General features: G+C 45.9%; 2 protein-coding genes across 2 annotated transcripts in view; one reads left to right on the forward strand and one right to left on the reverse strand.

The window, feature by feature from the left end:
- Positions 1-715: 715 nt before the first annotated feature.
- LOC310945199 (interferon regulatory factor 4-like) lies at positions 716-8,936 on the forward strand (the record flags this gene model as incomplete). Its single annotated transcript, XM_083911226.1, has 8 exons — positions 716-913; positions 1,627-1,813; positions 2,173-2,252; positions 2,993-3,131; positions 3,231-3,329; positions 5,000-5,374; positions 6,832-6,944; positions 8,775-8,936. 8 exons carry the CDS (start codon positions 716-718, stop codon positions 8,934-8,936), a joined length of 1,353 nt encoding a protein of 450 aa, XP_083767352.1.
- Positions 8,937-15,794: 6,858 nt separating this feature from the next.
- exoc2 (exocyst complex component 2) overlaps positions 15,795-27,909 on the reverse strand; it is a 56,389-nt gene continuing 44,274 nt past the window's right edge. The window contains exons 14-28 of the mRNA XM_083911225.1: positions 27,535-27,603; positions 27,258-27,415; positions 27,039-27,160; positions 26,218-26,279; positions 25,796-25,876; positions 24,564-24,623; positions 23,291-23,352; positions 23,122-23,191; positions 21,412-21,528; positions 19,142-19,283; positions 17,260-17,315; positions 17,050-17,172; positions 16,814-16,875; positions 16,359-16,418; positions 15,795-16,264 (exon numbers count right to left, since the gene is read on the reverse strand). Of these exons, the coding sequence (XP_083767351.1) occupies positions 16,171-16,264; positions 16,359-16,418; positions 16,814-16,875; positions 17,050-17,172; positions 17,260-17,315; positions 19,142-19,283; positions 21,412-21,528; positions 23,122-23,191; positions 23,291-23,352; positions 24,564-24,623; positions 25,796-25,876; positions 26,218-26,279; positions 27,039-27,160; positions 27,258-27,415; positions 27,535-27,603 (1,338 nt within the window). The 3' untranslated portion in view covers positions 15,795-16,170. The remainder of the gene's footprint in view (positions 16,265-16,358; positions 16,419-16,813; positions 16,876-17,049; positions 17,173-17,259; positions 17,316-19,141; positions 19,284-21,411; positions 21,529-23,121; positions 23,192-23,290; positions 23,353-24,563; positions 24,624-25,795; positions 25,877-26,217; positions 26,280-27,038; positions 27,161-27,257; positions 27,416-27,534; positions 27,604-27,909) is intronic.

Genomic DNA, 27,909 nt, shown 5'->3' on the forward strand with positions numbered 1-27,909 from the left:
TACAGTTACTTTTTTGAAAAACTTTATCATTTCACAGAATTGTTTTCGTCCTCTTCCTATGATTTTCCACGTGTGCGGGTGTGTGACACTGGTGACTGACGCTGTGAGGCGGGCAGGGTTTCCCCGGGTGCCTTACTGGAGATCGGCCGCTGCGTGCGCACTGATAAGCTTCACTGGAGAGAGAGAGAGAGAGAGAGAGAGAGAGAGAGAGAGAGAGACACAGAGAGAGAGAGAGAGAGAGAGAGAGAGAGAGAGAGAGAGAGAGAGAGAGAGAGAGAGCGCCAGAGAGAGTGAGACACACACACACAGGGAGAGAGAGAGAGAGACAGAGAGAGAGAGAGAGACAGAGAAGGAGAGAGAGAGCAGGTGCGTCCTCCTCAGCATCCCCGGCCCTGTGTCCCCGCCCTCCCGCTGCCATAGGCCGGAGGATTTAAGCGCGCCCGCCGCAAAGATGAGGGCTCTCTGAGACCTGATTGATTTCAAAACTCACCAGGTTTCGAGTTTCACAGGTAAGAGCGTCCAGAAGCGCACACTGGTGCCAAAGTTAGTGTGCCAAAGTTAGCGTGCGTGGGAGCGCGGGGTGGTTTACCTTCAGTGAACGTGGAGAGACTCACAACTGTGCTAAACTACTTGCACTACTTTCAGATCCGCACATTTGCGCCGCGGTACAGGAGCGTTGACGGTGGAGCTGTTGCGTGCGTGCGTCCGGACCGAGATGAACGCAGAGGTGGATTACGTTGGCTCCGGGAGCAGCGGCAACGGGAAGCTGCGCCAGTGGCTCATCGAGCAGGTGGACTGCGGCAAATACCCCGGGCTGGTGTGGGAGAACGACGAGAAGAGCATCTTCAGGATACCGTGGAAACACGCCGGGAAACAGGACTACAACCGCGACGAGGATGCCGCGCTTTTCAAGGTAAAGAGCCGCAGCCTCCTCCGGGGCTCGTCCGCACAGAGTGACGCACGGTTTTCAGAATAAAAGCAGAACAAATAGGTCTCAAACTGGCAAAAGTGCTCGTTTAAAGTCATCCAAAGGTTCAGAGTGAATCATAGAAACGGAGATTATATGAGAAATAATAAAGTAATAATAATATTTATCATCATGGTGCTTCTCACATCTTTGTAATAAAAGTAAAGTATTTCTGATTCTGGTCTATTAATTATTTAATTTAAAACATTAAGTCTACCAGTTGTCTGTTTTGCACATGTAATGTTTTTAATATTTTATGTAAAGCCCTTTGCATTGTCTTTGTGTATGAAATGTGCAATATAAATACGTTTTTTTCCATTTTGTATTAGTCTGCCAATGACTTTGTTGGTTGTTATTTGGTCTGTTACATTTTAAATAGTTCCCAGAGACAAATAGGACTTATTTAAAGTCCTTTCATTGTCCGAGAAATAATTCTAAAGCACAATACAACCAGGAACAACAGGTGATCCTCACTTTAGGACATTAAAACTCATTGAACCAACGTTTTAGTTCTATATAAATAAACTTTAGTCTACTTTTCTACCTACCTGCGCTGGAATAGTTCAGTTTGGAGGTCTTCTCATCCTCCGAGGCTAATAAATATATAAGCATGAACTTATGTGAGGTTGTTAAAAGTTGTCCCGGTGTCCTGTGTGCAGGCCTGGGCGCTGTTCAAAGGCAAGTTTCGGGAGGGGATCGACAAGCCGGACCCGCCGACCTGGAAGACTCGCCTCCGCTGCGCCCTCAACAAGAGCAATGACTTTGAGGAGCTGGTGGAGAGAAGTCAGCTGGACATCTCAGATCCCTACAAAGTGTACCGCATCATCCCCGAGGGCGCCAAGAAAAGTCAGTCCCCCCCTCAGACACACCGTGCGTCAGACTATGCAGCTTTGAGACTGTTCAGCATGAATGAAAGACAGTGCAGCACAGAGATAATGGAATTTAAGTCGATCTAACTGGGTTAACTTTGTGATATTAATGTTAGAACTGTGGGAAACTCTTTTTTTTTTAATCAGACAAAGTTGGAAATTCTCTTCGGTGACTGATAAAGGTCACTGGCTCCTTAGTGCAGTGATGCACTTTTGAAGAGTTAAGAAGCCAAACCACCAGTGAAGGTCATGCTGCGTGATGTCAACAGGCGTGGACGTTTTCTGTGCGTGCTTATGTTTTTTGATATTTGAGTTTCTTTTGTCTTGCCCCCTTAGGACCCCGACAGGAGGACAGTCCCCTGAGTCCGACGATGGGCTTTCAGGTGCACTCCGCCTACCCTGCCCTGCAGACTCAGGTGAGGTTCAAACACATGGGAGAGAGAGAGCAAGAGACTGAGAGAGAGAGAGAGAGAGAGAGAGAGAGAGAGAGAGAGAGACAGAGTGAGAAAGACAGAGAGATACACAGAGAGAGAGATGTTGGATGTGCAACAGAAACCATGGATAAGAAAGCATAATGTGCATGCACGGCTGACCTCGGATGCACCAGATGCCACGTCCCGGGTCTACGAGTTGCGTCTCAGTCTCGCTGATGCTTCTTCAGGTGCTGATGAAATTACAAAACAGAACGAAACATCACACAGCAGCACCCGGAGAGTGTCCTACACGTGAAAACCACGTCAATAATGTGTGATGGTTGTGTTTCCTAACCAGGATTTTAGAAATACTTCTGTCTGGAGTTTGAATCTACCCGACATGGTGCTAATCATCATTCCCCATTAAATCATATTATTAAAGTTTTGCCCAGAGCTGTACTGCACACCGTCAGCGATATACAAATGATGCATTCCTTTATTTAAGTTGATTTACTCATCTAATGTAAACATCTCATTTCCAGTTGTGGAGCTCCTTTAATGTGCCTTAAAAATGTACATGACAGCACAAAGACGCTCCGGTTGCAGGAGTGTTGAGATTGCTGCTTTCAAATAAAAGTTACATATTTACAACTTTAGTTGGAAGCTGAAGCGTGCCCGTGTCGAGGACGCCATTCAGATGATGTTACCTGTGCATGTTGAACTGACTGTGTGTCCGTCTGTAGGTGCCGCAGTACGTGCCCACGGCAGACTGTGGCTGGAGAGATTACTGTCAGGAGCAGTCCCCTCTGCCTGAGCTGCCCTTCACTCAGTGTCCCTGTCCCCCCCGCAGCCTGCCATGGCAGGCCCCGTCCATGGAGAACGGTACGTTAATCAATATTCAAATACGAGCATAAGCATGTGAGGCAGGCTGCGTCTTCCTGTGCTAGTGTTTGACTTCTGTCCGTCCCTCCGTGTGTGCAGGGTACCAGCTCAGAGCCTCGATTTACTCGTACGGTCCTGAGAGCCAGCCCTCGCCTTTCACGCTGGACGCCGGCATCAGATCAGCAGAGGCGCTCTCAGGTAAACAAACACTTTCATTCTTTGAAATTAAGTCAGAAGTGGGAAGTGGTGGCCTTAAGGTAAGGGAAGCGAGCTTCTAAATCTGAGTGAGGAAAGTGAAAGGACTGAGGTGTCCTTGAGCAAGGCCCTGAACCCCGGCTACTCCAGTGGTCTCACAGATCAGACTGTGGGCGAACTGTACTTTTAAATACCGGTGACATAGAATCCTTCAAACAAAAGCAGAATTAAGACCAAGCAGTGAATGCATTTGTACCAAATGGATAGCTCGCCGTGATCGTATAGTGGTTAGTACACTGCGTTGTGACCGCAGCAACCCCGGTTCGAATCCGGGTCACGGCAGTCTTCCCTGAATTGCCCCCTGGGGACAAATAAAGATGGAATTTACTTAATGCACAAACCTGGACCTATCATAAAATGCATCGTATGTACGGGACACGTTTAAAAAGGCCGATCAAAGCAAAAGTGCAGGGAGGATTTCAGTAACACTGCTTTGATATTGGACGGAGTAATGCATGAACTTACACTGTCTGGCCTAAAGAGGGCGTCATTCTTAAAGTTCTAACAGAAAAAAGCAACAGCAGATATTTTGGATTCTTATGATTCAGTGCCACTGTTGGCATCAAGCATTCTTCTCAGTAAGTGTACTCGACCTGTCGAGCACCACAGCCAGGGATGTGGCTCTGGTAGCTGTGTGTGTGTCTGTCTGCCCCCTAGTGGCCAGAAGTGAATGAATGCAGCTTTAATTAAGTTTGGAGAGGGGGCATTAAGAAAATCACAGGAGCTCTGTGATAAGGCAGTTTGGAAGTCCGTCCATCTTCAACCGCTTGTCCCTGTCAGGGTCGCAGGGGGTGGGTGGGGGTGGGGGGGCTGGAGCCGATCCCAGCTGACATCGGGCGTGTGGCGGGGTCCACCCTGGACAGGATGCCAGTCTATCACAGGACACATAGAGACGAACAGAGACAGACAACCATTCACACCTACGGGTGATTTAGAGTCATCAATGAACCGAACACCTGCACGTCTTTGGACTGTGGGAGGAAACCGGAGAACCCGGAGAAAACCCACGCAGACACGGGGAGAACATGCAAACTCCACACAGAAGGGTCCCAGCGTGGATTCGAACCAGGAACCCTCTTGCTGTGAGAAGATTAACCACCATATCACCGAGCCACCGCATTTTAGAAATGCTTTCTCAAAATTTAAAACACAGAATGGACTGATGGTGGCGCTTTAGTCAGACACAAATCTTGCAACACAGATCAAGCCGAGAGTCCAAGTTCTAACATGCTCCACCAAGCTGATGCCACGCTCAAACGACCTTTAGCAAGTTTAAAACTGATGAATGCACGTGTGCGATCACTGAGCCAGAAGTAGAATGAAGTAGAACATGTTTCCGTACAGCTGCTAGTGTCCAAATGTGCAGTTTGATTTTTCATTACATGAAATCACGTTGGACTTCAGGAGGGTTGAAGAAAATCCTTGAAAGAAGCTTGAACAAGAGAAAATTTGTTTTATTTCCACATTATCAAAACTTTTGTAGATTAATTTGCCGACCGCCGACTTATCGATTATTCCCTTCGTCGTATTTATAGTAATTTGAGCCAAACATTCAGTTATCGATCAGTTGTTTGGTCTATAAAAAGATTAACATGACCTCTACCTGTGTCCAGACTTCCGCCTGCACGTGTCTGTGTATTACCGGGACGCTCTGGTGAGAGAGGTGACCACCTCCAGTCCAGAAGGGTGCCACATCACTCCGTGCTCCGCAGAGGAGAAGCACTTCCTGCCGCCCGGAGGCCCTGAGGTGATCCCCCTGCCTGTGGACAGTCTCTCAGCCCAGAGGAGGGCAGACGAGTGTCCCCCGAGTCCCCCGTCGCCCCTGGAGAGGGGGGTGTTACTGTGGATGGGCCCGGACGGACTCTATGCTCGCAGGCTGTGTCCGGGCAGAGTGTACTGGCAAGGAGGACTGTCCCAGTACGACAAGCCCAACAAACTGGAGAGAGAGGTCACCTGTAAACTCCTCCACACGCAGGACTACCTGACAGGTGAGGCAGCAGGAAAGGGCTGCAACTCAGTTCATGATCATTTAATCCTGGAGAAGTGTTAATGTCATAGAGTGGTGAAAAAATGCCATCACAATTTCCTAAAGGTAACATTTTCAATCCACATCCAAAGATATTCAACGATATTAAAATGATTTCAAAGGGTAAAATCATCCCAGGGTCTTTTTCGGCACTTACATTCATGAACTATTGACGGTGAAATCCGGTAGAGTCGCTAACAACCGGATGCTAACACTGATTAGCTCGGGGCAGTACGGTGAAGGCATTCAAAGGTCTTTTTTAACCACTAATGCTGCTGAAAATAGCAGCAAACCTCTGCTGCAGCATGAGAAGAGTCCTTACACACAAAACAAAGCACCAACATTGTAGTTAGTGAAGCCAGAGTTTATTAAAAGAGTGTTTTAAAGACTTACCTACTGGCCCCTGTACCAGCTCCTCTCATAGTAAAGTCCATTCAAGTGGATTACCAAAGTCAATCCCAAAGGAAGGAGCCCATTGGGCAGCACGGTGAAGGCATTTAAAGGTTTTTTTTTAACCACTAATGCTGCTGAAAATAACAGCAAACCTCTGCAGCAGCATGAGAAGAGTCCCTACACACAAAACAAAGCACCAATGGGCTCCTTCCTTTGGGATTGACTTTGGTAATCCACTTGAATGGACTTTACTATGAGAGGAGCTGGTACAGGGGCCAGTAGGTAAGTATTTAAAACACTCTAACACTAACTATGTTGTTGGTGCTTCGTTTAATCTGTTGGGACTCTTCTCATCCAAACGTACGGCGTCCTTGAGTGCTTAGAAAGGCGCTTATGAATAAAATGTATTATTAATATTATTAATACCTGAAACGTATCAAATACTGAACGTGTATAAATTACAGTTTAACTTGAGGACATGTAGTTTTCTTTCCACAGAGGCAGCAGACTGAACATTTTAACATCCAGATGTTAGGGAGAGTCTTTGAGGAGTCTTTAACAGTCAAACTGTCTTTAAACTTTAGACGGATGCTTATCTCTGTGACTCATATGTGATGGTATTAGCGCACACTGGGGCTAACATTAAACTTACAGTAAGTCAGCAGTGCAGTGAAGTGGCCCATTTGACTGTAAAACCAATCCCCCCCAAAGTAAATACCACTGCGTGTCAACCACAACAACTGTGGTAGACACTCTCTAGAGTAACATTTGATGATGAGGCGGCGCTCACATGACTTCTCCACTGCCACATCATCCCCGCCCACATGCTAAGGCAGCCCCAGCTGTGTTAAAGTCTTCATTGTATTTGCATACGTGGTGTGACCAGGACTTTCCGTTCCAATCGCCCCAAATGTCATGCCACTTCAAGAGAAATTCTCCTGAATTCATTTAAATCTCTTCGATGTATTTAACGTACCCAAAGCTCAGTCAATGATTTCTGATCTCATCTTGTTTTCTGACTATCAGAGATCCAGAGTTACGGGCTCCACGGTCGGCCGCTGCCTCTCTTCCAGGTCGTGCTGAGTTTCGGAGACGAGTGTCTGGACCCTCAGAGGCAAAGACGGACCCTCACAGTGCAGGTGACTGTCCGTGCTGTGACACCAGCTGCTGCGCCATATTAGAGTGCCTCACAACACCTCATAGCACTTCCACGCACCTTCACACTACTTTCATTTTGCACCTTTAAAATGTGGTTTGAAAAGTGAAAAGTAGGATTTGAAAGTTAAAACCGAAGATTTGAAAGTCTGTAAGAACGTCTCCGTAGTCATAATGTTTCAATGAACGAGTCCTGCAGAGATTCATCTCTACTGTAGCCGCCCACATCAGACGCCGTTCTCTTCAGTGATGAGATGTGATGTGAAAAGACAGTTTGATTATCAGGATGCAGGAAGATGTCGAACACTGAAACAACCCAAAAGGTGGAGGTTCATCCAGGTGTCCTAGTTCTCACTCCATGACACGGTCTGACATCGTGTCCATGTTGGATGATTTATGATATTTTATACTGCTGCCTCATTGAGCCGGAGAGGAGCGGCCATTTTACAAACACCAAACAAGTGTACCTTTAAACAATCCGTTGAGTCAAATCACTTAAGCATCAGTGTGATGTGGGGATGTGGGATAAAATAGTTTTACCTCAGGACGCCTGGAATATAAATGGCCCCAATACGCACGGGATTAAGAAATCCCTGATTCTACCAGGAGGGGGAGGGGCTACTGGATTTACGCACTGCCGTCCCCTCGCCGTCTCCGTGTGCGTGCTACTGTACGTTGTTTCCTGACATCACAAAATGAAGGAAACCCGAAACTAAAGAACAGAATTGATCGAAAGAGTGCTTCTTCAAGCGCCTCAATGCTCAATAAGGGAGCACTCACACTGTCCTTCCGCACCGCGTCCTGTGCTTTAGGGTCCTTGTCCCCCCCTCCAGGCCCGTTTGTACTCACACTACCTGGGCTTCGGTGAATGCTTCTTGCTGCCTATACGTCATCACGCCGTAACACGTCACACGCATTGATGACGTCATGGCGATGCGTGGCTTTGTTTCCAGATCTTTCCGTAGACCTCAGAGTTTTTGTGCGTCTTGTCGACTGTTTTTGAATCTTTTCATCGACCAAATCTGCAGTAAACACTCCACCTCCGCATCACACCAACGTGAACCTTTCACCGCCATTGTTGTTGTTAAATGTCCGCACATGGTCCCTCCTTCTATTTTCTATGTCCCAACAGACGCACATAAAACACGTCAGAACCGTACATGTGCAAACGCGCTCTACAAAAGCCCACCTCTCTCAGACGGGCCGTGGACGGCAAGCTGGCCGCAGTTATGCGTGGAGCGGTTGCACTCACACTGGTCAAACGCACTAGGCTTGACCCGAAAAACCTGTTTTGGCCCGGTGCAGAAGGACAAGCGTGTTGAGTCTCTGTCGGAGGGGTACAGGAACTTTGAATTGAAAATGAGAATTAAAAAAAAACATTCGTAACATTGGAAACAGTTTCACGCACTGGCTTTTCTTTGGGGCTTTCAACCCCATCTCATGCTCCTCCTCAGTGGTTGGAGTTTGGTCATGTGCCCCACAGTAACAGGTACCAGTCATTTCCATCCAGGAGGAAGACCAGGAGTTACAGTTAAAAGCTCTGGAAAAAGCTTTTTTATCAAACCTGAGTTATGAAACACTTCTGGAACATGAGAACGAAGCAGCTCTTACAGACTTTCACGTGTTATTTTTACACTTTCAAATCCTATGTTTCACTTCTCCCGCACCGCAGCTTTAACTTTCAAAACTTTTTAGGTTTTCAAATATTAGTTTGGACATTTTGATACGGATCTAAACTCAGAAACTATCCGCAAGGACAAGCGGACAGTTAAAGACCCCTAAACGCTGACCTGTCTGACCTCGCTTTGTCTCAGGTGGAGCCGCTGTTTGCCAGGCAGCTCCTGTACTACGCCCAGCAGATGGGCAGCCACTACTACCGCAGCTACGAGCACCCGGGAGTCACGGACCACTTAAACACCGCCGAGGACTACCAGAGGACCCTCGCACATCACCACAGCAGCAGCATGCAGGAGTGATCACAGTAGGGTCAAGTGACTGTTGAAAACGTCAACATGCGGCGGTGACCCTCCGAGACAAGAGGACAAACTTGGACAGTATTATACAAACAAATGATGACATTTAGTGTGTGTGTGTGTGTGTGTGTGTGTGTGTGTGTGTGTGTGTGTGTGGCTGGAGCAAAAGTTAGTGTTATGTTGTTTCTTCCTTGTTGTATTTTTATATTTTTCCATACTGACTATGCAAAGAAAACTGACAGCTTCGGTGATTGTACTGTAGACTTTAGTGCCTCAGGTGATACTTCCTGCTGAGTTAGATGAGATGGTCGATACCACTCTCCGTCATGTCATGACCCGCCCTGCTCTGATTGGCTAGCGCTCGTTGGCTTTGAAGAAGAAGAAGAAGACTTCCTTTTTATTAATCTTGCAAGGGAAATTCAATTTTTTCACACACACAGGCCCAAAAATACACACCTGCACAAACAGGACCTATATACAGGCAACTAATGGAGAGATGTCAGAGCGAGGGGGCTGCCAATGGCTCAGCGCCCCGAGCAGTTGGGGGTTCGGTGCCTTGCTCAACAGCACCTCGGCAGTGCCCAGGAGATGTTTAGATTGTTAGTTGGGTTGGTTAGGTTCAGGCATGAGAAGTGAGGCTGGTTAGGGTCAACGTGATAATATAATGGGAAGCCAATCAGACCCAGAGTAGGGCAGGTCATGTCTTTTTTGTTTTTTTGTGTGTATAGTTAACAAGCTGGTTAGCTTAGCTTAGCACAAAGACTGGAAACAGAGGGAAACAGCTAGCCTGGCTCCATCCAAAGGTAACACAAGCTGCCTGCCTGTACCTATAAAGCTCATGTGGGGGTTATGAGGCAGACGATTGTCATTTTTAATCTGCCTACCTGTTTTTTTTTTACATTTTGTTTAATCCGCATGAAAACCTAGCAAGATATAACGTGTTCTACAGGAGCTTTAGAAAGGGGATGGGATGCAGATTACTTACCTCTGGAACAACCCGGGCTAGCTGTTTCCTCCTGTTTGCAGTCTTGAGACTAAGCTAATGCTCTTCTGGCAGTCGTTTCACATTAGCTGTGGACCGCAGACTGTATAAAACAGGACCTTAGTCTCTCTGACTTCACATATAGGTTTCTGAAGAGACAAAATGAAGTGTTGTCTGGCCTGACTCCGTCTAACTCCGTCTAACTCCGCCTAACTCCAGGCTAATCCAAAAATGGTTAAAGAGGTGGAGCCCTCAGTCTGTGCTAGATACCTGTGACGACACTAACCTGTCACTCAAAGCGGCTACGCCCTCAATTACTCAGAACTTTAAGACTTAACATCATTTAAACAGGCGAGGTACATAAAAATCCAACCCAGCACAGTTGTCATGAACGGGGGAAGATAGCTGTAGAGACCAAAACCTGTTTTTGTACCAGGCTGTAAACGTGTTCATCTGCTGATTGACTCGCTTTTGGAGCCGGCCTCAAGTGGCCATGAGAGGAAGTGCAGCTTCCACGTTGGAGAGGTTGCTGCTTGGTACAGACGTGAAAGAGCGATATGGATCTTCTTCTTTAACTCTTATTTTAAGTCTTTTTTTTGTTGCTAGGAGACACTATCACCACCATTTAGTAAATTATGAAGCCCGGCTGTGTTTGTGTACCTCAGGGAGGTTTTTTTAGATCAATTTTGTATCAAATGTTTCAATAACATGTTCTATTTTTGAATTTAAGAGCCACATCTGAGACAGAGTGACTGTTTTGAGCTGTTTTTGCCTTAAAAAGGAGCTCTTTTCTGTTTTTAAAAACAATAAATAATAATAAATGGCTTGAGTGCAAAGAGTGCCGACCTCTGTTCCTAACTGTGAGCTCAGCGGGTGTAGCGTCAGTGCTGCGCGCTGCGTCTGAACAGGAAGTGTGGTTCAGATGCAGGATGAGGCTGGTTAATCAAACGCTTCGTTATCACAAACAAATGTGACGACATCGCGAGGGGAGGAGGGAGGAGAGGAAGAGGTTGGTCACGCTTTCCGCGCTGGAGAGAAAGCCTTCCTGGCTTCTGCTCACAGATCAGAGTCAGTTTCCACTTCCATGGAAAACGACCTCAGAAAACCCACAAATGCATTCGTCACAGCCACAAAACAACTTAACAAGAAGGGAAGATGTCGTCACACAAAGCAAGCGAGACGTTTTTACGGTGAGAGTCGCTGAATAATGACATTTCAAAGTTCAACATGAGCCCTAACAGGTAGCAGAGCTGACGACAACCGATGTTTCATTTTGAGTGAAGTCTTCATTCCAGGTTTAATTAACAGATTTCTTATTAAACCTATTAAACGTAAGAAAAAGTCAAATTCCAGGGGTCTTTAAGGCGACACCTTCAAATCCTCGTCTTTCCCGAAAGCTCAAAGCACATTTATAGAAACCACATAAAGATGATACGGCCAACACTACCCTTTATGGCGCACTCACACTGTCGTTCTGTCCCGGGCCAAAACCGTTTTTTTCAGCTAAAGCCTAGTATGTTTAAGCAGTGTGAGTGCACCCGTTCTGCACATAACAGCCGACAGCGGCCACGGCCCGCTTGAGAGAGGTGGGCTTTAGCGGAGCCGTTTGCACATGTACGAGCACGAGCGTGCACACGTGTACGAGAACGAGCCCGAGCCCTATGGCGGTAGCAGTATGTGCGCCTGTTCGGACATAGAAAAAAGAAGGAGGGACCATGCGCGGACATTTAACAACAACAACAATGGCGGTGAAAGGTTCACGTTGGTGTGATGCGGAGGTGGAGTGTTTACTGCAGATTTGGTCGACGCACAAAAACTCTGAGGTCTATGGAAAGATCTGGAAACAAAGCCACGCATCGCCATGACGTCATCAATGCGTGTGACGTGTTACGGCGTGATGACGTATAGGCAGCAAGAAGCATTCTCCGAGGCCCAGGTAGTGTGAGTACAAACGGGCCTGGAGGGGGGGACAAGGACCCTAAAGCCCGGGGCATGGGACGGAGGCACAGTGGGAGTGCGCCCTTAAATACAAAAATGAAAGACACTTTTGCCGATAAACATTATAATAAACAACCGGTGATGCTCGCAGACGTCTGAAAAAAACCCTAAAAACATCATTTAAATAGTTTTAAAGAGTCTGCACTCACTGAAGGAGACAACATTCTTGGCGACGCATCATCAAACACCTCCCTGGGTTACTTATACTGTACTTATATATACAGTGTTTGTCACATTCACCCATTCACACAGACATTCACACTGATGGCAGTGGACATCTACAGACCATCTAATCTAACCATTCACACCACAGTCACACACACAGTGTCTCGCCCAAGGACACTTCCACTACCACTGAGCCACAGCCGGCCCATATTAAAGTCATTTTAGTAAAATTATTAATGGTGGATTTAAGCCTGAATTGGTGGATTTCTTTGAGTAGTTTGAGTCCATCTAGTCTTTTGTGACCACAGCAGCTTCACAGGCCGACATTCAAGCACACAGACACGAGTACAGGTGGATCCTTGAACGTCACCTAATACACTTTGACTGAAAATGCACCGAAAAGTCCATTCAGAACAATTAACAACAGTATTTAACGTCAGCCAGTCTTCAACTGGAACTCTTTCTGTGAGTGCTGTGTAAACGATCAGTTAGCTCTCAACTCAAAATGATTTATTGTTTCTGTGGCAACAACAGTCAACCCTGGCAACCAGCAAAGCCCAACGCCATTGGCTGCTACAATGGAAACAGAACGGGACAAAAAGTCATCGTCAAACCCGTCAATTTAAAAAAATATATACTAATTCAGGCTAAATACAGTATACAGTACTAGTACAGTAATTCTTTCATCCTGTACCCCTCAAAACGCCCCGTATATATATATATACACTCACCAGCCACTTCATTAGGTGCACCTGTCCAACTTCTTGTTAACACAAATTTCTAATCAGCCAATCACATGGCAGCAACTCAGTGCATTTAGGCATGTAGACGTGGTGAAGAGGATCTGCTGCAGTTCAAAGAAGCATCAGAACGGTGAAGAAAGGTGATTGAAGTGACTTTGAACGTGGCTTGTAATTGGTGCCAGACAGGCTGTGTTTCAGAAATTGCTGATCTACTGGGATTTTCACGCACAACCATCTCTAGGTTTTACAGAGAATGGTCCGAAAAAGAGAAAAGATCCAGTGAGCGGTGGTTCTGTGGCCGCAAATGTTGATGCCAGAGGTCAGAAGAGAACGGCCAGACTGGTTGGAGCTGATAGAAAGACAACAGAACTCAAATATCCACTGGTTCTAACAGAGGAACGCAGGAGATCATCTGTGAACACACAACACCACCGACTTTCTAGCAGATAGGGAACAGCAGCAGAAGACCACACTGACACGTTATTAAGCACCAGGTGTGCCTAATAAAGTGGCCGGTGAGTGTATACAGCTTTTAAGAACTATAACTTGGAATTAGCGGATCAGTTTGTTTTGATCTCTGCAGTAAAAACTCCTGAACGCTGAAGCAATCCTAACCGAGAAAGGCTGACTGCTATGAAGACAACAACTCCCATGATCCCACGCTGCCTCGCACCAAAACTCCCGTCTCTTGTTATTGTTGTGAGCCCCTGTAAATGACACACCGTGCATTTACAGGAAGTGTTCATACACTGGTGCCTAACAGAGGTGTTAGATGGTAAATGCCACATTTCCAGTGTGACTTCTGTGTATGTTCCTCGCTGATCTTTGATAACTTTGTTTTTGTTCAGCATGAATAAGACAGTTAAGATGAGCTCAACCTAAATCTCCTCTGATGTGTCGAATTTCTCCATTCCCTTTAAAAACCCACTCACGGTGCAGAAAAGTCAGATCAGGTCTCGTCATCTCCTCTCCTGAATGGAACAGAGCGCCGGTGCACATATAAAAAAACTCCCCCTTCTCACCTTCTGTTACTGTAAACAGAGAGCGGATACGGTTTTAGGCTTTGAACCTGTTTTGTGAATGAATCCGTGGGAGGGCGACGAGCTAAGTTTAGACCTCAGAGAATCAAAACAACTCCTGCCCGCCCTGCACGGCTTTCCCCTAAACGCACATGGGGAAAGAAAACAGGTCTGAGACGCATGAACGTAGACGGCCACAGAAATCAGTAGATAACAAGAGATATACGTGAAATACAGGTGAAGCTCACACATGAAAAAGTGGAGATTAAATGGGTCAACCGCTGCAGCTTGTCCTCAGATAACCTCATGTCTTTGTCAGACTTTCTCATGTGAGCTGTGGGCGTTGCCGTCTGTCTCTGCCTGAGTGACAAGACCTACCACAACCGTACCGCTCGCCTCCTAAGTCCCTACACCCACGGCCGCAATCACACTTTCTCCATCTTCCTTTGGGATAAAATGAAAGTCTGTTGAGTTCCGTTTGAAGGTGCGACTAACGGCCAACACCGCCACACACCCTGCACACGCCCTGCGCTCGCTCTCCTCCCAGAGTGCGACACGCTGCTGTGCCAGACGGCATGAGTGATCTGGTGAGCTGGAGCTCCAGAGATGAATGGCTGTGGTGCACACACACCAACTGTCTGCAAATATAGCACTAATATGCAAATATGATTCACTTCACTCAGAGATCCTTTTGCAGATCTTTCACAGGGTTGAACCTACAGGGAGCATTAATACATTATGTGGATTCACTCTGGGGCAAAGGAGCAAAACAAGTGTATACTGACCAGAGACGTTTTGCTGAACTGTAAACATCTATGTGTGAATGGATACTGAACAGGCCGACCGGGCACAGGCCCAGGGCCCGATGTGTCAGGGCCTTCACCTGTCAACTGTAAAATCAAAGAGACACATGATAATATCAAATCAAATCAGCTTTATTCATATAGCACCTTTCATACATATAAAATGCAACTCAAAGTGCTTTACATTAAAATAAAATGCTGAACACGTGCTGAGGCAGATCTATGCACTCTGAGTGTTTTCTAGCTAAACTGAGTTATAATGCAATATATATATATTTGCCTGCCGCTCATCCTCAGCTCAAGGGCTACTGTAAAATAAAGTAGCCATCTTAATAAAGTCTCAGATAGTCACTGATCATTGATGAAAACATGTCAAAATGGACGAGACGTCCTTAAAAGTGCTCAGAATAATGAAAAGATTCAACACTTACAGTTCCATGACGACTTGATCTGATGATGCAGAATGTGTGAGACGTTCACAAGCACAAGAACAAGTTTAACTCAGGGTGCACTCACACTGTCCGTCCCGTGCCCCGTGCTTTAGGGTCCTTGTCCCCCCCTCCAGGCCCGTTTGTGCTCACACTACCTGGGCCTCGGCGAATGCTTCTTGCTGCCTATACGTCATCACGCCGTAACACGTCACACGCATTGATGACGTCATGGCGATGCGTCAAATTGTTTCCAGATCTTTCCGTAGACCTCGGAGTTTTTGTGCGTCTTGTCGACTGTTTTTGAATCTTTTCATCGACCAAATCTGCAGTAAACACTCCACCTCCGCATCACACCAACGTGAACCTTTCACCGCCATTGTTTTAAATGTCCGTGCATGGTCCCTCCTTCTTTTTTCTACGTCCCAACAGGCGCACAGGAAATGACCTCAGAACCGCCGTAGGCCTCGTGCTCGTACACGTGCGCACACTCGTACATGTACAAACGTGCTTTACAAAAGCCCACCTCTCCCAAACGGGCCGTGGCCGGCAAGCGTGCCGCGTCTAGGCGCGGTACGGTTGCACTCACACTTGTCAAACGAACTAGACTTTAGCCGTGAAACTTGCTTGGGCACGGTACGGATGGACAGAGTGAGTGCGCTCTAGGTGGACCTTGAGTTGAGTGTTTTGACACAAGAACCAAATGAAAACATCACTCTAACAGTAAGTCCTCTCACTTTATTAAGATGGCACAGTACAAAGCATCAACACACACTTTGAATATTGATTAGGACACTTTTTTTAATTTTTATGATTGTTATACTCCAGCCTGATCACAGCTCACTGCGGACCCAGAACCTTCTGTTGTCATCTCATGTGATTAGCATAACCAACATGAGTGGGACTGTCCTACACACTAACAATGAAATCCACTCATTTAGAGCCTTTAAGATTAGATGAACACACATTTCTATCCAATCTGGTGAGGAAGAAGTTGAAAGTGAAAAAAAGCGATGAGTAAAACAAGTGATGGGTGAAAAGATAGGGTTAAAGTTCATTCACTGATTGCACACAGATAGGAAACACAGAGTGTGGTAGTTTATCTCTTAACAGGCTGGACGCAGGAGGGCTGGAAGCAGGCGAGCTGGAGCTGCATGCTGCTCTTAAACTTGTTCAACAGCTCTTCCAATAACCTGGCGGAAGAAACAAAAATCACGTCAAATGAATCTTAAAAGCATCAAGAAAATACTGATGACACATTTTATTAGGAACCAGTGTGAGACTCACTTCTTATCGGCTCCGCTGTGCAGCTGAGGAAGGGCGTCCAAAGCCAGTTTAAAGCTGGTGCTGGAATAAGACGCTCAGTTAGAACTTGATTTAAACGAAAAACACATTTATTAACACTTGAAACATGAAAACACAGTTTAGAATAAGGCTAAGCATTACACAGTGACCTTCCCACATGAACACACACATGCATACACACACACACACGCACACCACAGTGCATGCACACAGCAGAACCAGATTACTTTCACTTCCTTTCCATAACCCACCAAGTAACATAAATAGGGATTGTAGTGAGGGATGTGCGACTTCTAAGATTTATGCTTGTGACATTTGCTACCATAAATCACTGGGCATGTACTGCCTGTGAGTTCCCGTCCATGCCACAGCATAAATGTGCAAGTGTGTGTGTGTGTGTGTGTGTGTGTGTGTGTGTGTGCGTGCGCTGCACTTACTTGCTTTCAGAGTTTAGGTACGCGGCTATGGCGTCTCTCAGAGAGCAGAGTTCAAGTCGGGCCTGAGGGAGACGCAGTGTAAAGGGGTTTAGTATAACCAAATGTCACCCGTTGGTGGCTTAAACTGAAATATGGCTTTATTAGAAACAACCGGTAAACCCCCCAACTTGTGTGAGGGTGGACTTATGAGTCAGGGTCTTACTATGAGTAACTGTATGATGTGTCTCCGTGTGTACCTGCAGGGCTCCGTTTTTGCTGAAGGAGGACACGCATTGCATCAGGCGGCACATCTCGTCTGCAACCGACTCGACGATTTTGGACAGAACCCGAGGTACCAGGTCCTTAGACACCGTGAAGACCTGAGACAGACAAAGTTGGTGATGAAGATGCAGCGTTTATCGAAACGACAAGAGAAAATTTCGTGGTGTGTTCAAGTGTGTTCGCACCTCAGCGTGGACCGTGATGATGCTGACCAGAGCTTCCTTCAGGTAGTTCCTCACACCTGAGGGAGGAGAAGGCGCATGAACATGAACAAAAGTCCAGGTAGACGAGAGGATGAGATGCTAACAGGGCTAAACGGAAACAAATAGTATTTCAGAGTTTCTATCAGCATGCAGAGACATCAAGTGTGTGGAGCCACAGGCGAAAGTGGCGGGAAGACGTTCTTGGTAACACGGGTCAACTTTGTAAAAAATAGGGACCTATAAATAAAGACCACGTGGCATGGTTCCTTTGGAGATTGCAAGGACTGGTCATGTGTTTCATGATGTTGGTATGCAGCAGAACACTGACCTGGTCCTCACAGGACTCTTTTCTGATTGGCTGTGGGTATTCTCTTAAACCATTCCCAACTTTTTGGTCACATAATCAAAGAGGAAGAGGAGTAAAAGATGCTATCTACGCAAAAGTAGAGAAACTATCGCTAAACAGAGGAGGAGGTCTGAGACACCACTCATCTCCAGGTTACAATGCTGCCCTTTCATCCCTTCATTCAACAATCCGACCTCAAAGAACAACTGTTCACAAACGTCCTCCTGTGATTCCAACGACTGTCGTTAAGACTCAACAGAGCACTAACCAAGTCCAGACCAACTTCTCCCTACAACTGGACCAGGACCAGGACTAAAGAAGTCCAAACCAACTTCCCACCAACAACTGTCACTCTAACGACGGTCGTTGGCACTTGGAGCACAAATGGTTCCAGTGACATCATCGGCCTTGTGAGAGGTTAAATACCTGGATCTCACACCAGTTAGTTGGTGACCAGCCTGGTCCTGGTCCTGGTCCTGGTCCTGGTCCTGGTCCAGTCCCAGCCTGGTCAGATGCGTAAATTAACTGATGAAGCCTCTTGGATGAGAGGTGAAACGTCTTCCTACACAAATAACCAAGTCCAGTTGCTTTCGACTGAAATTGCTTTGACGAGAACGACGACCTGGACAATTGAGAGACGACGTATTCACTGGTCTTTATCGCTTCGCCGTGTGTTTGATTCTGAAAAGAGTAATAATCTGCACCTAAAGATCAAAATAATGTAAACACACAGAGCTGGAAGTGCTCCACTTTACTTTACACTCTTCTGTGAGGAGAAAAGAGAAAGGGAGACCAGAGCAACTTCTAAGTTTGGGTTTGAAAATGAACTGTTACAGTGACACAACAAGAGGCAACAGCTTAGTTAAAGTACTGAAACTGGATTTCTACTGTCTTGCAGCCCCCACACACCGACATGAGTGAAAGTATCATATCCTAGAACTGTGGTTTGGTGTCCAAAATGTTCCTCTTTCACATGCAGCCCAAACACACAGACTCCCACCGGCAGGAACAAACCAGAGCAAGGCCCAGCTTTCGATCAACACTGCCTTTCAAAAACCGTGCAATGAGCTGCTGCTGCCCTCTCTGAAAACTCAGCCAGGGCTCAAACACACATTCTGACATGTTGCCTCACATCCTGTGCTAAGGTAAACCACATATACGCATATAGGTTTCACCTGGGTTTGGTGCATCTGGTGAGAGAAAAAGTCAAAGTAAACTCATGTGCGCGTACTTCACTGCGCACCCACAGCACAAAACAAAGGCCATGAGACTTGGGGGGGGCAAAAGAGAGATGTCAGCAGTGTTTACAGTGAGCCATCAAAGAGCCGTACTCTACACATGACACATAAACAACGCAGATCACACTAGAGATGTCGAGTTCTCACCCGCAAGACTGTTAAAGGCTATTTCTGATTTAACAAGGGTCAGTTAGTGGTTACCGCAGGAGATTTCCCCTGTTGTCATCAGACATACAGTCAATGTTTTATGATTGTGGCACGAAAGGAGAGCGCTCAGTACCTGTAGGCGCTTGGCAGTCTCTCCAATCAAAGTATCCAGCGTAGATGCCGGGCTCCAGCGAGCCTGCGATCGGGTCAGCTCGTCTCTCGATGTAGGCCTCAAAGAGATTTCTGTCCAGCTCCCGTACAGCGTCCACACTCACCTGGGACGTCAAGGACACAAAATGTTACCACCATGATATGGAGAAATACATTATGAGTATATAAGCAGGGGTGAACTTAAGCCCGTACTGGCTGGCGTGGGGTACAACTAAGATATTTGGAGAGGGTATGTCGTACCTGGAAGAAAAATATAAAGTCTCTGAAACGTCAAAAACGTTGCCCTCTTAACGTCAAATTACCAAAGGCAACACATAATCCCCAGTAAACGTTCCATATACTTGTGTCTATACCGTGTCTGAATTGGGTCTGAACCTTCCGTGCAGCGTTTGACTCGACAGACAGCGAGCAAGACAGCGCACGTACTGCTGAACCATCCTGCGCCAATGTGCGCCGCAGGGATCCAAAGTGTTTAAGTAAACAGACAATTGTGGCAAAGTCTCCTTAATGAAAACAGCATACATAGAAAACAATGTTGATATTTCAAAATTGTGTTTTTATGTGTGCAGTGTTTCGCTGGACAGACAACAAGCGGGCGGTGCGATTACTGCTTCACCAGATCGTGCGCCAACGTGCTAGCTGGTAAAGTGTCTTAGCAGACAGACGTTTGTTGCAAAGTCCGAGACTTTAAGAAGTCCCAGTGAATGCTTGATAAGTAAACTATAATACATAAGTGTTTTTTTAGTGTGCACTGCGCGCACACTATGGGTCAATATGATGATACAAAAAATAAAAACTACTTTCACCCCTGTACATAAGTGTCTTTTTTCATTGACACATCTAAATCTAAACTGGACAAATGCATCGAAAGCTAACATCTTCTTTTGTGTGACACATTGTGTTGTTGTTGGTTAATGTTCTCTTCGATTTGCTAATCAATGAAGTATTCCAGCATTAACACTGTGACGAATGTATGCAGAACAATAAACCAACTCTGTCCCATTCTTAAGTATTAAATTAGCAAGTCCTCAAATGTGTAAAACAAAGACTTCAATGAAGGTTTCTGTTCATTTTGTTGTCTCTACTCTACGGCCCTCATTTATCAAACGAACGTACAGCAGAAAAACATGCGTACGACAATTTCCAGGCCAACTTCGGCACACACGCACTCGGGTCTCAGTGAAGCGCTGTTTCGGGTTGACTGCCTCCGTTATTCTTTTCCATACAGCGTTTTTATAATGGGCCCCTTTTATTCCACTCTTAAGACAAAAAGCACATCTTTATTTTGCTCCATGTCGGATGTCAGGATGCTGATCTGTGTGTCGGAAAAGTTTCTTTTCCAACAAGTGTTTCGTCTCTCCGTGTTTGACCTCAGTGGGCGAGGCCTCCGAACCAGGAATATTTGAGGGCGTAACATGTTAATGACGATCGAATTCAGCCGTAGCATTTATCAAGGCCCGCTCATTCGTACGTTGAGATTGGTCCGATACGAATGTTTCATATATCACACGTGGGTCCTGTCGTACGACCAATTCTGCGCTCAGATCTGCGCCCGTTTTCACGCAAGATTGATAAACGAGGCCCATTATGTTTCCAATCAAAGTCAAATGATGAATCCATCGTAATTCTGAGTGTAATGTGTGTGTGACGGGAGATGCTTTAACCTTCAAGTTTGTTAAGTGTAGCTGTTTTAGTGCTTCAGAGGAACGGTGGGGGGACCTTTTCCAGTGTTAGACGCTACAGCTGTGCCACACAGTCAGGCAGCTGCGTGATAGATGCACGATGGGGGACTTCTTACTCTTCAAAGCTCTGTTAAATCATATTTGAAGAATGAAAACTGTCACCCTTGTTTTGCTTTTAAATACGAACAAGACGAGAAAAGTAAAAGTCTAAATCGAACTTTCAAGGAACAATTTTTCCGCCAGCTTTTACTGGAAAACGAACCGAACACTTCTTTGCTCTGTGAATCAGCCATTAGTCATTGCGAGTGTGTGTGAGTAAGCAAGTGTGTGTACGTGTGTGTGTGCGTGTGTGTGTGAGAGAGAAAATGTCAAACTGAGCTTCCAAGACAATGACCTTTACTTTTTTAAAGAAAAGAGTCATATCTTCAGCATCTCCCTGATTAGCTTTGTTGTTCACGACAACACAACACAACACAACGCGACACACTTCTCATCAGCAGGATGACACAGAGCCGGCTTCCTTTGGTGAGAAGTGGAGTTTGAAACTGACCCGTGTGATCTTCTCTGTGCCCGTGAGCCCGTGTTTCTCGAAGTGATTGGCCAGGTTCAGGAAGGTGCGTCTCTCCAGGTACTGGCAGTTACTGAGGATGATCAGCAGACGCTGCTCCTACACACATAAAACACATGTTTACACTTTCAGACATAAAGCGTTCACTCGCCCCTGACCTTAACCATCACATCTACACGCCTAACTCCAGACCTAACCCTAACCTTACCTAGGTCTAATGTTAGCCCTTAAACAAAGTCTTAAAGTGGAAGTCCAGAAATGGACGCCATGGTCTTTTTCGTCATGAAAATACATCAAATTAGTCATTGAGACAGTTTTACGATCAACCACGTATAGAGAATGCCCAGAGCGTCACTAAGGGCGCACTCCCACTGTCCTCACTTTCCTAAAATGTCCTCACTTTCCTAAAATGTCCTCACTTTCCTAAAATGTCCTCACTTTCCTAAAATGTCCTCACTTTCCTAAAATGTCCTTGCTTGCTATACTGTAGTCACTGGGAAGAATCTTCTTGTTTTTCACAAATGAAATTTAATTTCTTCACTTGCTCAGTGAGCTAAAATTCATTGTCTGGGTCCAGACCCTTGTATCTGCCAACTACAGGGAACAGTCAAGCCACTGAGCGCTGCAGGGGACTAAAGATTAGCCAATCAGCGCCATGGGCGGGACTAACACTGTTGTAAGGCTGTGTGTTTATAGAGAGCACGCACTCGTCAAGCACAACCAAGGTAGGTAAACTTGTGCTAACGTCATAGGCTCAGCTGCAGCCTATTCCGTCGCTGCTGCTGCAGCTGGAAAACGCCGAATCAATTGTTTTACTATACAAAACGTCCTAATTTCCTTAAATGTTCTGACTTTCCAAAAGTATCCTTACTTTTCAAACGTGTCCTCATTTCCCTAATATGTCTTTGCGTGGCTGAAATGTCCTCACTGTGCTGAAATGTCCTCACTGTGCTGAAATGGCCTAACTGTGCTGAAATGTCCTCACTCCGAGGGTCTAAAACTCAACCTGGCGCTCACAAACCAACAAGAACAAAGCACCCAAAACACACAATAATGCACACAAATGACCAAACACATGCACACAAACAGTGACGGTAGTGATGACAGAGTTGTTAGCCTACATTTTGACAACCACAAATTATGTTGTCATTGGCAACTATTTTTTTTTCACACTCGATTTACAGACAAGATAGGAGACATCAGTGGGCAGATGTGTCTGATGTCTATGTGGAGCTGGCAGACGGGGACCACCCTCACTTGTATGTGGTAGTTTCTTCGTTATTCATGAGTGACACCAGTCTTAACTCTGGTCAGCTGCACTCAATCCAACCCAACCCCTACTTCACATATATGGGCTGGGGAAACCCCGTCTGCACCTTGCTCTATTTCCCTTTACCAGAAGCCCTCTACGCCCCGCTCTTCCTCCTCCTCGTCCTCCTCCTCCTCCCCTACGCTTCACGCCCTCCACTAACATCTCCACCAAGTTACAGGAAACGAGGTATCTGCTTCTTGTCCACAACCAGGAAACAGCCCGATGACATTTTGTGGTTTGTGCGACACGTGTTTGTCCTGTTGTGTAAAGGAGAGGGCCCGCGCTCTGGTGACGCTGCCACATGTAGGATTTCAGGTGTACCAACCCCAAACAGTTTAATAACAGGAAATAATAAAACATTTAAAAAACAGCACGCTTACAGATGTGGGACTGGTGCCCTCGTGAACTGCGGTGAACCGATCTGGAGAGGACAGGTCCACTGAAATGTTGCTGCGCACACACACACACACACACACACAGGAGAGATTTAAGCACGTTTTCAGAGTCAAACACACTTTGATTAAAGAATAAAGTCCTCTGAATACTTACTGAGATGTTTCAATGTCTCCGTCGGTTTTGGTGCTCAGATGCTCCAAGCAGTTTATGAAAACCTGCGTTAAACACAAACACATGGGACAGGCATGGTGTGAAAACGTCACTACTCATATCTAACTCGGCTAAACTCACTTAGTTCGTGACAGTTAGATCTTTTGGTCATTTTGGTCGGAGTCAACTGAAGGCCCAAACGCACTACAAGCATCTGACACGCACGTTTTGAAGTGCAGCCATTGCTTCAAATGGCCGAGCGTGCACTAAAAGCGCTTTGAGACGCGTCAGGCTGCTTTGACGTAATGTTGGAGCTTCAGATGAGGTCCAGACAACTACAGAATTAACAGAGCTTCGTTACAATAATTTAGACATTATATATCCGATCAGTATCCGACCACAGGGGTTGCATCAAAGTCTCAAATGTGGACACACATACAGGACATTCTGCTCCCCGTTTGGAGAGAGCTCCTGTAACGGTGTGATCCAAAATCCAAATGTACACGAATTCATTCATGTTCAGGTGCTCGGCCCACCTCTCTGGCTATGGTTACACTCCTCTGTGACGCTATGACTTGTGTCAAACATCGGCTGCTTCCACACACCTGTATGCGTGTCCACGTTTGAGACTTGGATGCAACCCCTGTGATCGGATACTGATCGGATATATGATGTCCTTTCCCTTGAAATAGCTCAATTTAGACAAATTGTAACGAAGCTCTGCTAATTCTGTGATGAACACACTTCATTTCCAGTAAATTCATCCCAATTACAAAGTCACATTGCGGGACTTTGGTCCTTAATATTGGACACAGAATTTTAACGCAGCCTGTCTTTGGTTGTGAAATTTCGAAATCGGACAAAATGGAATAAAGTTAACGCTGCATATCTGCATATCTAAAGTGCACCTGCTTTCTTTGCAAGTTATTACACCCTAGCTTTTACCTGAAGTTTATCTAGAGGTCAGTAGATCGTATCCTAACCTGAAGCTTTGCACGTCTTAGCAGGCGGCGGACTTGTGTCACCGCGCGTGATAAAGAACGGCTGTTTACGATTATTGATCATCAGCACATTTCTCTCTCAGCCCGAGATCAAACAGTGTTAAGGATCCTTTAGTTAAACAGAGGATACGGAGCTAAAACTGTGGGTGTGTTAAATGAGTTTGAGACGTCTACTTTTTCTAAATTTCAGCTCCACTGCGTTGAACACTGCATCAGTCAAAACACCCACGACCTAACCATATCTGTCGTTTGGGCTGCAGGCTGACAGATCTTACCTTCATGATGCCCACGCTGAGCTCCGTGGCCTGGTCCTGGACCTGGTCTAACTGCAGCACCTGGAGGAAACGCATTAGAAAAGTTTTACTACAGTGTCCTGTGCAAGTACCGGAGTACCAGAGGCTGTGTTATTCTGTGCTTTGTGCGTTTTTTATAATTTATCCATACTATTCCTTTTTTAAATGGCCCTTTAATGATGAATTAAGTAGGACTGCATGATTGTGGCTAAAAGGACTGCTTGTGCTTAATGATGGGACAATTACTTATGCAACTTTATGGGTTAACTGCACCTACGACTTATCATTACAGAAAACATGTGATTATATTAAACACTCTCAGAGTTGCTTTGCAGTGAACGTGTCCTCATCCCGTTTGTTTTGTTTATTTCAGTTATTCAAACTCTGCTTTGAGCCAGCCTACAAGTAGCAGTCTGCAGCGACGGAGCAGCACCAACATGCTCAAGTCTAAGATATTAAGAGAGTGTTAGGGCGCACTCACACTGTCCATCTGTACCGTGCCCAAACAGCTTTTACAGGTAAAGTCTAGTTCATTTGACCAGTGTGAGTGCAACCGTACCGCGCCTAGCTGCGGCCAAGTCGCAGTCCACGGCCCGTTTTGTAGAGCATGTTTGCACGTGTACGAGCATGAGCGTGCGTACGTATACGAGCACGAGGCCTACGGCAGTTCTGAGGTCATTTCCTGTGCGCCTGTTGGGACATAGAAAAAAGAAGGAGGGACCATGCGCGGACATTTCAAACAATGGCGGTGAAAGGTTCACGTTGGTGTGATGCGGAGGTGGAGTGTTTACTGCAGATTTGGTCGATGAAAAGATTCAAAAACAGTCGACAAGACGCACAAAAACTCAGAGGTCTACGGAAAGATTTGGAAACAAAGCCACGCATCGCCATGACGTCATCAATGCGTGTGACGTGTTACGGCGTGATGACGTATAGGCAGCAAGAAGCATTTGCCGAGGCCCAGGTAGTGTGAGTACAAACGGGGCTGGAGGGGGGGACAAGGACCCTAAAGCACGGGGCACGGTATGGACGGACAGTGTGAGTGCGCCCTTAGCAACAAATGTTTGTGACTGGCCAAACAGACTGATGAACCGAAACACAGTGTCAATGACCGATAAGTTCATCTAGGAGGCCAAAGTTTGCAGTTATGATCATCACACGAACACTTCTGCTACTCCGATTTCCGTATCTGCATCAATGATCGTGGAGCTCACATTGATTTCTCCGGGTTTAATTTCCAGGGGCTCTTTGAGTGACTGCAGCATCTGGATCACGCACTGTTCAAACTGGGAAGGCTGCACAAAAGACACGAGGGAGAGAACACGGATTATAAAAAGACATGGCTCCTTAAAATACCCTTCAGTCTTTATCAGCATCCTCAGCAGGGACTCACACACATTAAAAGAAAGTGACAAACATCAAAGCAAAGACACATTATGTTCAACGGTCAGACGGAATGATCTACTACAGGAAACACATACAAAAGTGAGTGAAAGCCAGTTTCTCTATTGTCTTTGAACAGGAAAGAACTAAGTACGCTGCTGACCAAAGAGCGAAAAATGCATTTAAGGCGTAATAGTGATATCGGTGTGTATCTCTGAGTGTATATTGATGCGATGACACTTCACGCTCTTACCAGGCTGGTGATTCCCTCATTATCCACGACCCAGTCCTCCTTCTCAGCGAGCCTCTTGACATCTGAACGTCCAAAAAAGCACAAATGTGAATGAAAAGGGAATCGACTGGAAACCTCTCTGCAGTTTATTCAACTCACAGACAAAAAACACTTTTTTTCGACATATCAAGTGTGACCACTTTCACACAGGGTCATTACAAATGAAAACATGAAGAGAATTAAGAGTTTCTGAAGGAAAAACCACAATTTGATGCAAACGTTGGGGAACAAATAAGAGAAAACCAGCCCCTCTTCTAAATATGACCAAACCCAACCACAAGTGAAACCCAGCTTGTCTGGTTTTAGGTCTCATAACACTTTCTCCATTACGGCCCTGGAAGTAAGGTGACGTGAGGTAAAAGGTGACAGTGGAGGACACTGACCGCCAAAGACTCAGTGTTGGGTTTGTGCAAAACAACCGCAATGTCAGAAATCTTCCGTTTGAGTTTTTGGTCCCAATTCCCTACAACATGCTACTTGTATACATACAAACGTACTATAAAAGGATGCACGATCAGACTTTTCAGTACCGATATGAATACCTGGGCTTTGAGTATGAGCCAGGTCCTGATCTGATACCAGTGTTTCATTAATAAGCTGCATGACTCACTGTGTGGACGTGACTGTGTTTTAAGGCTGGACTTAAACATTGCTTTTCCTAACTTTGTCTGACGCCCGCCCGCACACCCATGGGAAACATACGTCTTCCCATGAAGATCACTTTGCGCGTAAAAGGATGAGCCTTACTCATCCCGTCTTCCTCCATCACTGTTGCTGCTCACCTTCTGTCGTGTGCAGCAGAGTCACCATGAGGCAGTGAACTCTCAGCTCCAGCAGCAGATCCTGGATCACCTGCAGCAAATCATTTGGGATCTCCAGAGCAGACAGCGCCTCGTGACAAGCCCTGGACGAGCGACAAAAGAAGGTAATGGTAAAGTTACAACATCCCTGCATAAAACCCCATCCGAACTGCACATAATCAGTGAGACTCATCTACCAACCTGACTGTGTGTATGACTTGTGTGAGCCAGGCTCCGGTGAGCTCCGTCTTGTTCTCCCAGCCTCCGTAGAAACTCAGCTCCCCCTGCGGCAGGGTGGTGGGGAGAAGAGCCCCGCGGACGAGCTTCACCAGCCGATTGGTCATCTCCTCAATCATTTTCTATAAAGAGCACAGCGACAACAAGGTTTAGGTGACATCTATGTTAAAAACAACCGCGGTGGAACTGAGTAGGAACCTGAAAATAACATTTGTATGTGAACAGTCACAATGAAGCGTACTTTAAAGTCATTCTGTCTCTGTCTGGCGTTCTTCTTGGACTTTTCCACCTGCCCAGATTTCTCTCCAGTCTGCAGAAAGAAAAAGAAACGATAATGTTATAATTTAATATCACCTGCACGTCGAAACAAGTCCTCCATGTGTCAATAACATCTTAAAGACATTTTCTTTTAGTTCAGCGGAGAAAGAGGGTTAGAGAAGCAACAAAAAGGTCGAGTGGAAGCTTGGAAATAGGAGTAATATGAGAAGCGTCTTAACCTCTAGACAACCAGGAAGATCAATGACTTGACCACACGGCCAAATACTTTATTAACTGAGAACAGTGTTCATCATTTGAACATTTCCGTTATTTAAATATAACTTGTGAGGCTTTTCAA

Source organism: Echiichthys vipera, assembly GCF_963691815.1.
Source record: "Echiichthys vipera genome assembly, chromosome: 3".
NCBI lineage: Eukaryota > Metazoa > Chordata > Actinopteri > Perciformes > Trachinidae > Echiichthys > Echiichthys vipera.